The sequence below is a fragment of the Seriola lalandi genome, unplaced genomic scaffold (genome assembly GCF_002814215.2).
Source record: "Seriola lalandi dorsalis isolate HSWRI2012SDOR001 ecotype SW California unplaced genomic scaffold, Sedor1 jcf7180002054642, whole genome shotgun sequence".
Lineage (NCBI taxonomy): Eukaryota > Metazoa > Chordata > Actinopteri > Carangiformes > Carangidae > Seriola > Seriola lalandi.
In genome coordinates this window covers 328,141-341,247 of record NW_019525195.1, presented here as the reverse complement: position 1 = coordinate 341,247, position 13,107 = coordinate 328,141, and the positions used below count along the sequence as shown (strand labels likewise).

At 39.6% G+C, this 13,107-nt stretch overlaps 2 protein-coding genes across 2 annotated transcripts in view; both read left to right on the top strand.

Moving 5' to 3' along the window:
• The first annotated feature begins 6,783 nt into the window (after positions 1–6,783).
• On the top strand, positions 6,784–12,242 carry mmp20b (matrix metallopeptidase 20b (enamelysin)). Its single transcript, XM_023420440.2, has 10 exons — positions 6,784–7,020; positions 7,730–7,968; positions 8,560–8,708; positions 9,036–9,161; positions 9,256–9,414; positions 9,547–9,718; positions 9,996–10,129; positions 10,343–10,499; positions 11,046–11,149; positions 11,986–12,242. The coding sequence occupies exons 1-10, from the start codon at positions 6,886–6,888 to the stop codon at positions 12,084–12,086; spliced, it is 1,476 nt and encodes a 491-aa protein (XP_023276208.1). The 5' UTR covers positions 6,784–6,885; the 3' UTR covers positions 12,087–12,242.
• A 431-nt stretch (positions 12,243–12,673) lies between these two features.
• mmp20a (matrix metallopeptidase 20a (enamelysin)) overlaps positions 12,674–13,107 on the top strand; it is a 4,832-nt gene continuing 4,398 nt past the window's right edge. Inside the window, 1 exon segment of the mRNA XM_087177757.1 lies at positions 12,674–12,793. Within this exon segment, the coding sequence (XP_087033883.1) occupies positions 12,674–12,793 (120 nt within the window).

The following is a 13,107-nucleotide window of genomic DNA, read 5'->3' as shown; positions in this document are numbered from 1 at the left end:
TGGCTTCAAGAACCTCTGAAGGGTATTTATAGTGTTTTGGTCCACTTTTTTTTTTTTTTCAAAGGGTCCCAGTGATTCATGTAAAAGCACCTAGCCACTTCCTCCTTTGCCTGTTGAGAATGTGCTTGTATTTGTAAAACTAGAGTGACTGTGGTTTGAGTGTACCCCTTTGAACCCACTTAAAAATGCTTTGATAAAACATTTCACAATTTGCCTTGACTCAAGGAGTTTGCCAATAGATTTACTGAAAATGTCTACAAGGCAAACAGTCTATGAAGCCATTCCTGTGGGCAGAGACTTCCCTTTTTGGCAGAAAATACTTTAGGATGAATAGATCCCAAAGTCACATCATTAGTTATTATCTGTCCATCTTCTTCACTTAAAAAAAATAAATAAATAAATGCCCCACTATTAAAAAGTAGGGAATTTTTGGAATACTTTTATACTGCTGCTGGTCTCATGATTGTCATTCTGTATCTTGTTATTTTAGGTGAAGACGTTTTAGGATACGTGACTAACAAACACATGTCAAAATAAAGAAAGGGGTGATGAAAACATGTGGGTTAAATGTTTTTTTGTAATGAGATTTACATATGACTGTGTTATATGACTGTATTCAACATAATGTGAGCAATCTCATAAAGACAGACAGTGAGTTGTTTCCTTGCAAACAAATGCCCTGCATGCATTTTGTTTGGTAATAATTAAAACCAGCTCCTCCTGACTTACTGTAAGTGTTTTCCAGTGATATGTGATTCATATGTACCGGTGTTATAAGGAACTGTTGTCTGACAAACTGAATTACGATTAATTACAGCACAGAGTTTATATATATAGAAACGCATAGATCACAAGATACATGGTAAGAGAGCTGTTTGATCATAAATGTAACATTTAAATTGTTGATTTTTCTCCTATAGGTGAAATCTGTCCGTTGGTCGGTCCACCACTTTGATCCGGGCTGGAATATCTCATTTATTGGACCTGAAATGAGGTGCAGATTTTCATGTTGCTCAGAGGATGAATCCTCACAATGTTTGTGCTAATTCTCTGACTTCTCATCTGGTGCCACGAGCAGTTCAGATGTTTTTACACATAGCTGTGTAGGTATCTGTTGGTCCCTGAAGACAAGGCAGGTAAAGACATGTCGTCTATTACTGCTTCTACTCCATCAGTGTCTGTGTGAGACAACAATGGTATATAATTATTAGCTCCTGTAACATCAGTGGAATTCCACATAGTGAAAAGAGGCTGGTCAATGACCTCTAGAAGTTATCCAGATAAAGGCATCGTTCACATATTTAGATACAGAAACACTCTTTTATAGATTCAAAGAATCCAGTTCTACTTAAATTGCTGCACTGACGACAATTAGGTGAAGGCAAACATTTGACAGAATGATTTAACAGTGTCACAATTCCAGTCATTATCAAGATACTTTTGGAAAGTGTCTGCAATGCTGATGTTTTCTTTTCTAAATATGACACTGTATGTCACATTTTGCATTTAGAGTAGGTACCATGCTGCCGCGCTGCCAGAGAACACCAAATCTCATACATGGCATGATTACTATTCATCGGTGACATTTCATAATAAAGGAGCAATAGCTGTAGTGGCAGACATATACATATATATGTGGAACATTTACTACCCTCTGATCAATTTAAAAAGTCAAATTGATCCCTCACTTTTCTCTTGATGTTAATTATTGTAGATAGAAAATGATGTTCAGAATTACACGGGTACTAATCAAAAATCACAGATGTTGTGTTCATCTGCAGCTCATTAGTGATATCATGTGTATTGTGTAACAAGCACTTGTGTCTAAACACTGCAGTATCCTGCGGAGACAAATATTTGTGGAGTAACATCATTGTGTAGACGGTGGTTAACAGGGTGCTCCTGACTCATGCCTGGGGGAAGTTGACAGTTATGGGGATTTTTGCTGTTATTTTAAAATGGCCACCAACAAACACACACACACACACAAACACGCTCACAAACACACACACTCACACACACACACACACACAAACACACACACTCACACACACACACACAAACACACACACTCACACACACACACACACACAAATATGGGGAAACATAGACACCACTGATATGTGCTGTGACCCACTTCTTGTGGGAAAAGAGTTACAGTTCTTAAAAATCATGTTGTATCTATATTGTAGTAAAGACTCGAACCTGTAAAACCAGAGAATCATCTCTGTGGCAAGTGTTTAGGAGATATCAGATTCAACTTGTGATGCTCAGCTTTACATCACCAGGCCTAGCTCAGCATCCATCAGCCTCAGCTGTAGAGCTTATTTAGTCACTTTTTCAGTGTGAACACATTACATACTAAAACCTTGGTTTGCCATTAAGGAGAAGCTCTGTCATGGAAAGTTGACAACAGAGCATTATGAGAGATAAGGGGAAAAATATATCTCAATATAAAGTTAATATAAACCTCCTTCTGGTCCCTTATTACCCTACATCGACCTTTCTCTGACACCTGGGAAGTGGCTGATGCCTTGAGTGGCATGACTACGCTACTTGGTGGTTTGTTGCCTTGCTTCTTGAGAAGAACAAACCACAAGCTCAGCACTTTGGTGATGTCCAACCCAAAGCCCGTTAGATTTTGTTATTGTTAATTCCACTGCTTGGAACTGGTGTGATGGACCAGCCCACTGCTTTTGTGACTTAGCAGGAAGGGTACTCATATACTCTTTAAATTGTCACTGTTGGTCATAAACCTTTGGCATGGGATATGTTAGGGGTTTGTACGGACATGACCTGTGACCACTTCCCCGCTGTGTCAGTGAAAAGCTGATGCCGGACGAACTAGTTTCTTTCACTTGGTTTACACTGTTGTTGTTTTTGCAACTCATAGCTGAATGTATTTGATTATTTATGAACTGCTGATGAAGGTGCAGCTGTGCCATTTCTCAAACTACGTCAAATTATGATTGACAGCTGCCAACACTGAGATCAGCCTAATCTTACACAGGACCTGGTTCTTATTGATCATGGAGCCCTGCAAAAAGTTATACATACAACAAACCAACTATAAATATGAACACACAGTCAGACTGAGCCTTGAACCAGGTGACCCTTCCTCTTCTTCCTCTGTGCAAAAACATCCACCTAATTATTTTCCATATGAAGTAGCTGGACGTTTCTTTGTTGTCTAGGTTCTCAGGCCAAGTTCATTCATTCATTCTTCATATGTCCCAACTTTAGAATGAGCACTGGATTAGAAAAAAAATTTGGGGCACTTTTTGTTGGTGTTTCAGTTTAGATGATGACGGGGAGGAACGTCAGGAGAAGAATCAGACACGGTCAGGCTGTTTCATTGTTTTATGGAAAGCTAATTGTGCTGTATGAGCAGCAGGAGACCAGATGTCACACCCATATGAAAAGCCAACAGCTACTTTATGCTTAAACACAGCTTTCGCTAAAGAAGATCCATTCATTAACAGTTAAAACAACCATCAATAAACTGTTGCTCTAGTAAATACAACACAGTGACTTTGGTTTTGTCTCACATCAGCAAAACTCAGCAACATGTGTCTGGATCTCCCCACAGACCACAGTTAAACAAACACGGTGGGTGGGGCAGGGGCAATACAAGTTTTACAAGTTTTTTTTTTTATTTGTCTTTTACAATTTGGTGATTTTTAGAGCCAGTCTAATCCAATTACTTTACATTTCTTTTACACTCAGATGATTCAGAAAGTAAGATTTGAGAATATTCTAACTCACATTGAACAGATTTACACTTGGGCAGGTATTGTAACCAACTTGTTCACATTCAGCTTTTTTGTGTTCTGATATTTTTGAGTTGAGTTAAGTTATATTGGTGTTTTCCTTGAATGTTTCTCTAATGTTTTTGTGTCTCTGGGCATGGTGATCCACTCTAATCCTCCTCCTGTCTGTATCAGCCAGCTCACCTGCTCCTCGTCATTTCATTAGCATGCATTAACTAAACCCTGCTGCTCCAGTCAATCCATACCAGATCGTTCAGTCAATCTGTGTGGCAGAAACATTAAGGCCTCATTTTGTGTTTAATTCAAGATTTTTGCTTTTTCTTATATTGCCTTTTTTGACTATACCTTGTATCTCCTGTGCTCTGGGAATAAACCTCATCCTGCTATACCTGCATGCTGTGCAACATCTACCAGCCTTGCTTCACCTGCATCAGCTTCTCTGCTGCTCATCAGTCTCTCCATGGACAAAATCTGCCAAGTGACTGTAATGTGATGCAATAACAATGAACATGGCCAGTGAGCCATAATATGAATCAGCTAATGCCCACAGTAAAGGGAGGGGTTGGATTACGTGGGTGCCAGCAAGATCAGAAATGGTACAGTACACAATTGAATCTGTATTTTAATTAAAAATAAAATATCAAAAAAGGGGTTTCAATTAAAATGCTGAGCAACTGCTAAGATTCAAACCACAGTGAGTCCTGCGAGGTAAGATCAGACCCACCGAGCAGAATTTAGAAATGACATGTACCGGAGAAATGCCACAGGAGGGCAGCAGAGATTCTTTGGAGTGGGAGCTCACAGATGGTTCTGGTGCATCATCAGAAGAGGCTGCAAAAATGACATTTTATTAGTTTTCCTCAAAAGAGAAGAGACAAAGAGAGAAGAAATGATCACAACAGAATTTTTTGCTATCGTCTTATCTGTTGCTATTGGACCATTTTGTATTGATGGTACCCACATTTAGCTTTTTGCTTCAACGTAATGTGAGATGGCTTTGCCACAGAATGAGTCAAGTCTTTCTTGCCATTATTGTGAAAGCTCTTAGAGGAACCAAACATTATCATGTTGTCATAACTGAATATGTAGTTAGGTTACTGCTGTGAAAAGTATTCCTACATCCAAAATAAAAACTGTAGAATTATAAACTGGCTTTTCAAAAGCCAGTCTAGAATTTAACACAGTTAAAACATCACTTAAATTATTTAATCAGCTTTTGTTTGTAGAAAAAGGAGACACTCCTTGAAAAATCAAAATGTTGCTTTGTTCCATTTATCTCAGGTCCGGTGCGTAGGGGGAGAGTAGGGAGGTGAAACTTTGCATTGCAGTCTGCCACAGTGACTTTATGATTCTGCCACTAGGGGAAGCCTAAGTCAGATATTTTCGAATTCTACACATAGTGGCTCTAAATGCACCTTCATGTGTTTCAGTTTTGTTTGATTTATTGTTTAAGTGTCTGTTTGTCTGTTTGTCTGAAGTACATTTCAAAATAATAGCAGCATTATCCGATCTTGGTGTGATTCTGCGAGGAACCTGACCGAATGGTTTATTAACCCAACATACAACATTACATTTAAATAAAAACTACACACAGTTGTACTCTGCACACTGTCCTCACCAAAACATTGGTAGGGAAATGTCCCTGCCACCCACATGCAAACCTACACCCTAGGTGAACAACAATGAACTCTGAAGTGAAGTAGATTTATTACTGGTTCGCACAATTGTTAAACAATCAGTACTCTTTGGTTTTGCATCATTGATAAACTCATATGTGAAGCATTGCAAGTTGTGTTGCGTTTTGACTCAGTCCTTTTTGTACTTTGAAGATGTATAGTATCTTAAAGTACAGCATTAATTAGAAAAACACAGACAAAGCTTTTCAATACTCATCATTATGAAAAAGATGCTTTTTGAGACGGATATTGCAGATATATATACAGATATCTCATCTACTTGTTCTGATATGTAACATCTCTGGTGCCATTTCAGTGTGAAAGTGTGTGTATGTGTGTGTGGATGTCCTGCCATATAGTGGTCTCCTCAAGCTTGTAACCTCGGAGCGCCAAACTTCACTCTCAGTCATCACCACTGCTTTAAATGACTTCATTACCACGTCTGTAGTCACACCATAAAACCAGAGCGACACAAATTCTTCAAGAGTGCAACGTGCACTGTGAAAGTCAGCTCATGTTGCCCCGCAGAGGAATTCTGTTGCTCCCATAAAGTGCCACAATGACCAATCAACCGTAATTGTAGCTTAAATTTACCACAGCACCACCCTTGCCAGTCTAGGCATCCTGGCTGGCGGCCATCTTCTTTTTCGAAGGCCTTAAATCCACCCCTGCAATTTCGGGCTCCCCTTCAGTGAACTCTCTCATTGAAAGGTCCTGCATGTGTTTGCTAAAACTGGGCAAGAATGGGCTTTGATGGTGTTATTTCGGGAGAGCCTTCAGAATGCGTGGGACTGAGAAGTGCCACCCAGCTCATTGTGTTGCATCAGTCAGGAGGGAGTGAAGTTGAGGTTCCTCCAGAGACTGAAGAAATCACTTCCTCAATATCAGAGCTGCTTGGTTTTTAATCATGGAAATATCACCACATTCATGCCGACCACACTCATAGAGACAGCAGTGAGCACATCTTTGCAGAATTAATCTTTTTATACACCGTATTTTGCTTCAAGTAGTAGTTTCAACACTTGTTTGGGATCATCTGTGAGCCATCACTTTGCACTCAGAGAGTACATGTCTTATTCACATCACATTAACCAACAACTGATTTCAGTTTGAGATTTAAACTGAATTTAAATAAGAAATTGAAACCATATAGCTCAGCCATTTAAATCATCATTGGAGCAAGCATGTCATGTGACAAAAACTGTTCAAATGTCACTTCTGTCTGTCTGCTTTCTTTCTTTCTTTTTCTTTTTTTTTTTGCTGTCCTTGGCTGTCTGCAAACCCCTCCCTAATTCCATAGTACTGTCTGAGGCTTTCCTTGGATTTGCAAGTGGCATGAGTCACAATAACCATTTAAAAGGCTTTCTCATTAACCAGAACTCCCATCTCCATGTGTTTAAACTAGGCCACTACAATTCATGTAGTGTTAAGTCTGTGAAATGCATGTCATGCTGCTATCTGTCTGTGTCTTGGTCTTGCTATTGCCCCGTCCATGTTTTACGGCGCCCACATTTATTCCGGAGGGAACGAGCTCTCCTTCCACAGAACCACAGGTTGACTTGAAGCTGGCCACAGTAAGTGCATAATTGCATGAGCTACATTACAAATGTTTGAGATTTCACTGCATGTGATTTAATCTCTTGTACAATGCCAAAGACTTGCCTGTTTTAAAATGTTTCTAATGTGGTAGAAACACTTTAACTGCATTGCAAGGGGTCATTCTCGTGTGGTGGGATGTTGAGATATTGTTTTTATTTCTTTTGTTTTTGTGTGGGTGGGGGGCGGAGGTAAGTGAGTGCACTGCCCTCTGAGTCCTCAAAGTTGTTATATTGCATGCATTTGCAGATTCTTTCAGCATCTTTATTTTCTCTTTCCTCATCTTAAATCCCTATCATAAATCTGTTCTTGTTTTTCTTTGGAAGGAACTGTTGGAGAAAACAATCTGCATGGGAATTGCTTGCTACTTCTTCATTCATGTTATTTTTGTGATTGGATTCTTTGGTGTAATTGGAGAGGGTGCAATTTACAGCTGATGCTGTGAATCTGATCACTCTAGGACAGTAGATTAGTAGGTTTATGTAGAAATTATGAATGAACATAATGAGCAGTTTGATGGATGTTATGCGTGTAATCTTCTATAATGCATGCTGAAAATAAGGAGTTCATCCATAAGGACAATACCACTTTCTATCTTCCCATTAACTGAGCTGTGCAGGGCCGATTCATTTACCTGGCTCTTTAGTGCAAAATGAGATCTGACATGGACCTTGAATCTACTGACAGGAATACCTTCAGCAGTACTACAACCTGGAAAAAGAGCCTTTTGGGCGCATGAAGCGGAGTGGGCCAGCCTTCACCTCCAAAGTGAAAGACATGCAGATTTTCTTTGGGCTCAATGCAACAGGTGTGCTGGACTCAGACACCCTGGAGGTGATGGGGAGCCCTCGATGCGGCGTTCCAGATGTGGAGGAGTACAGCCACATCCAGGGGACACGGTGGAACAAGAATGTCATCACCTACAGGTGTGTATGTGGACTTTAACGATGTTTAATGATCAAGATGTTATTACTCTTTTTACTATTAACATTCAATAGAATTAGCACTGAAAGATATATGCTTGTATGAAAGATACAGGCATATCTGACCTAGACTGAACTTGTAAAAAAAACACAAAAAAAACAGACTGGTTGTCCCTAAACCCTGCCAAATACATGGGAAACAGTTTGAGCCAGCAGGCAATAAAACTGTTGGCAGAAAAGAGGAATAGCAACTGTCACAAATCATTATGGTTAACAGATTTTGGGTTTGGGACTCCTGCCTCTAAAGTTATTATGGGATTTTTAAAGTGCCAGTTTCTACATACGTGCGTGAATTTATGTAACAATCTCTCAAACATCCGTATCTATTTCTGATTTAGCCATGTCTGCTGAATGTACATGCAGAACAAATATATAATTAAAGAGAAAGTAAGAAACGTAGCCATTGTCGTATAAGAGTTGATTTACAAACGACTGTATAACCATACACTAATTTCATTATATTTATATTTACAAAAAGGATACTGTGTTCTGACCTTGATATTAATCAACATCAAAATGACACATACTTTGCAGCATTGGCAGGTACACCAGGGATTTGCCTCGCAGCACTGTGGACTCTCTGGTTGAGTCAGCTTTCAGCGTCTGGGCCAGAGCCAGCAGTCTGACGTTTGTAAGGTCACACACCCGCAACGCTGACATCATGGTGGAGTTTGTGACCTATGGTGGGTTTGTCTTTTGTTTTATGAAGGTCAGTCTTTAGTGTAATGAAGGACCGTGGCAAAAGATGCTCGAAAGTGCAATGAGCAGTTTGACTCATGCTCACGTTAAGAAAGATATATCTCTGTGTTATGTAAATATAACAGTGCAGTGGATATGCACGTGGAGGACTTCAGCAGCTAACCATGGCAGCATCATCATGCACTGGCTGCTGAACACGACAGGCTCCTTGAGTTGAGGTGAACGGAGCCCTGTAATTTTCTAGTGGCATGAGAGAAAACGGTTTTCTCTGTGGTTTCTATTTCATGTTTGGCCTGGATTATGTAATGAAGAACACGGTGACTTGTATCCATTCGACGGACCAGGAGGCACCTTGGCTCATGCTTTCGGGCCAGGGTTGGGTGCTGGAGGTGACACGCACTTTGACGACAATGAGCACTGGACAGCAGGAGAGACAGGTGCCGGACTGAGTCACACTGGCACTCTGCATTCATACTGAAGGAGCTGTATAGATATTTATTTGAGTAAATTTTTTTCTTTGTGTTATTGTAGGTTTCAATCTGTTTGTAGTAGCTGCGCATGAATTTGGCCATGCTTTGGGCCTGAAGCACTCCAGAAACCCAGACTCACTGATGTATCCGACCTACAGATCCTCCCGTCCAGCCAACCTATTATCAAGAGAAGATGCAGCAAATATCAACGCACTTTACAGTAAAGAGTTTTGATTCATCTCTCTATGGATATACTATACTAACTGATACAGCTATTAGAGTCATATCTTTACTCCTTTGTGCTTCCTCCTAAGTGGAACCTGATACATAAGTGTATGCTGATGTATGTTAGGCCCAGCCAGAGGTCGTCCGAATCACTTGCCGAGGTACAACTGGAGCTCTCAGAACAACCCCTGGATGTCAGGATCACTGCTCCCTCGACTCATGCAGAACAGATGTGCTCCAGACCTGACTTTTGACGCAGTGTCCACTCTCGGGGATGCCACCTTCTTCTTCAGGGAAAGGTATGTTGATGAGTTTTAATTTGAAGAGCTTGAAGGACGTTTAAAAGTGTTATCATGTACAGCTCCAGGCATGTGTTATCCTCATTTAAATAGAGTAGAATGTAGAGTTATTAACAACTTTATAAGGTTATCAAAAGTATATTTCTCACTTTGGGACCCTATTTTTTTAGCTGTGTCTGACACCAGAGTCCATTTAGAAATCTTCATTTTAATGCCATTTGCAACATAAAATAATCAAAATATATTTTTGATCTAACTGACAATTTTTTCCCACAAGATATCTCTGGATTAAACATAATGAGCAATATGACATCAAAGAAGGTCCCATCTCCAACTTCATGCCCAAGATTGAAACACGCATTGATGCCGCCTTCTGGGTACCTCGAAGATCCACTGCTTACCTTATCCATGGTAACTATATTTAATACTTTAAATACTTAACTGCAACACTGGTTTAGTTGATCTCACCCCATGCCCATAGCCACATCTAATCCCAATTTTTATACACAGTCAAACTGTTAATTGTCCCAGTGTTCTACACCCACAATTCATAGTAGATTCATATTAATAGTCACTGAATTAGAAAAGACCCTGTGACATAAAACTATCTTTATCCTTTGACAGAAGCCATGTTCTGGACAGTGAAAGGTTCTCTTGTGAAGGGGAAGCCCAGAGCACTCAGCCACTTTGGATTTCCAGTCTGGGTGCAGGACGTTGATGCAGCTGTGCACATAGTGAAAACAGGACGCACACTCTTCTTTATGCATGATATTTACTGGAGGTAAGGCAACAAGTCAACAGCACGAATCCAGTAGCAATCACTTCAAAAATATTCCCGGCTTTTCTTTGCATGCATGTTTACACATCACGGCATTTTACTTTTGATCATTTCAAAGTATGAGGATATAACATTTTTCACTGGGTAATATTTTTTTCCATTCATGAGCACATTGAATTGGAGTTTCAACATCATGAATTAGCAAAGGACATGATTAATGTATGTGTGAGTGTGTGAGCACTACAGATTGAATTAAGTCAAATTACACTCCTAATTTTAGCCCAAATGAAGATTTTTTTTTTTTTTTAATTGTGTTATATTAAATGAATGTGTAATTATATAAAAGAGCCAAATCTCAAAGCGCTGGTAGATATGGACCCAGCTGACCCAGATCTGACAATAACATTTCCTCTGTCGGCTGGACCTCACACAGAGAGCAAAGGGCTCGGTTTGATGACGGGATCATAAAGTTGCAACCGTACACAAATGTTTTGTCTTAACTTTGTAGCAAGAACAGATGATCATGAGTCACAACTTGTTTATTTTCAGTTACAATGAAAACCGAAGAGTTATGGATTTTGGTTTCCCAAAGTACATCAGCGAGGACTTTCCAGGAGTCAACACGACAATAAATGCAGCTGTTCATAAAGAGGGTGAGCAAATGGTATCACTGTTACCCATTGTGTTGTATATTTGCAGTTGATGGAGGCTACATACTATATATTTACAGCATAACTTGTGAGATGGAAGAAAATGCAAAAGCTTAAACATGCTCCACAACAAATTTCCTCATATTCAGAACAAGAGTAAAGTATGGTGGCCCTGAGAGCTCAACGCGCTGCAGCTGAAGAAAACTTTGACAAAACATGTGCTGAAAATACTCACAACACAACCACACACACAAATGAGCTGCAAGTAGCTCAGACGACAATGTGTGTGTTTCCAGAGGATACTAAAACGTGTCAAGTGTGTATTTGGTTATGTTGTGTGTATTTGCATAATGTTTTCTGAATCGGCTTGTGTTCTCTTACGTTGCAGTGCAGTGCATTGAGCTCTCAGGGCCACAGTTGTAAACATACTGGGTGATATTGTGCAGTAGTCTTATTTATGTTTAGCAGGTAGCATATCTCTGTCTGTAGCTTGAAGGGAGCAAGTTGCATTGTTATTAGTAGCACAGGAATGCTAATGTACATGCAATGTGAGCTCAGTGTAGTTAAGGTTTACAGAGCAGCCAGTTCGCCCTCTATCATTTCAACTGTATAATTTAACAATTAAAGTCCTTCATATGACATACTGTAATTTCAACTGTAAGCAAGAGTGGATATTTGAGTTCAGAAAGATGCCCATCATCGTCATCAGCATCATCATTGTGACCGTCAACAAAAACGAACAGCAAAAACATTCTGGGCAGCACAACATGAAAAATGTGAAATACAGTATGTGAATCTCTTTGTTTGCTTCCTGAAGGTCTGATTTTTCTTCATCTTAGGTTTCATCTATTTCTTTGTCGGACCACAAGTCTACAAATACGACTACTCCCAGAAGCTTGTTGTCGGAGTTGAGAAAGCAAATTCCTGGCTTGGATGTTGAAATACTTTAAATCCGTGAACATGCAACAAGGAAATTACCTGAAAACCTTGATTAAATTAAACAGGAAGACGAAATAAACACTGTGTTTTTCAGTTTTGAGTGAAGTTTTATTTATCAGTGGTCACATGTTGTCGAAATAAAGAAATACAATTTGAACCTGATGTGTGTGTTTTTTGGATTGTATACCACAGTAAAAAGCACCCAGCATTTACACATCAGCTTATGTCTTTTTATCAAATCTGCATATCACTGTGGTGGAGATTGATTTACACATATGATGGCAGGCTGTAAATAAGGTTTGCCTCACAAATGGCTACAAGTTGGGTACAAGCTACTGTATCTACATCTGGTTTGTATACTACAAAACACACGGTATACATGTCATCATTACAGACAGAAATCCCAGACGTAGTATGTAGACGTTTCATTGAGAGGTTTTAACCACAAAAACCTCCAGAAAATTGAGGCAGGTAGACCCAGCTGTAACAACCAGGATTACGCACTTTTGGGCTGTGTGATTGCCCAACAACCCTGAGAGTACTCCCATATAAAAAATGTGAAGCCTGCTGAAAATGTGCATTTAAAACATGGAGTTGCTCTGGTTGTTGATACCAGTTTTGGGCTCTCTGATGTTTGCGGGAATCTCATGGACTCTACCCATCGACCAGAGTCAGCAGCTGAAGCCCGAGGATGTGGAGATGGCTGAGGTTTGTTTTGTGGGTAGATGACTGTCTTGTAGTTTATATAAGAACCATATAATTTAGATTTAGATATCTCATGACTGTGACTGTTTTTGAGGAACCTAGTGAAGATATTAGTTTGTAACTATGCCTATATTTATGACGATTTATGCAGACGGACAATTTATGTGGATTTGATTTGGTTCCAGTATGAAGTCTTAGCTATTAATATCAAAAATTCATTTAAACTACAAATACTAAAGTGTAGTGATTATCACCTCATTTTGAGAGATAAACTGTCTACATTTATACGTATCAGTGAATTCAGCTTGCTTTATACT

What these genes read in the sequence shown, in the direction of transcription:
- mmp20b (XM_023420440.2), top strand. Translation starts at nt 6,886, where the DNA reads ATGCATGTCATGCTGCTATCTGTCTGTGTCTTGGTCTTGCTATTGCCC. An exon ending in GGTGGAGTTTGTGACCTATG is followed by an intron (nt 8,709 to 9,035) that starts GTGGGTTTGTCT and finishes TATGTAATGAAG; the next exon opens with AACACGGTGACTTGTATCCA. An exon ending in AAATATCAACGCACTTTACA is followed by an intron (nt 9,415 to 9,546) that starts GTAAAGAGTTTT and finishes GATGTATGTTAG; the next exon opens with GCCCAGCCAGAGGTCGTCCG.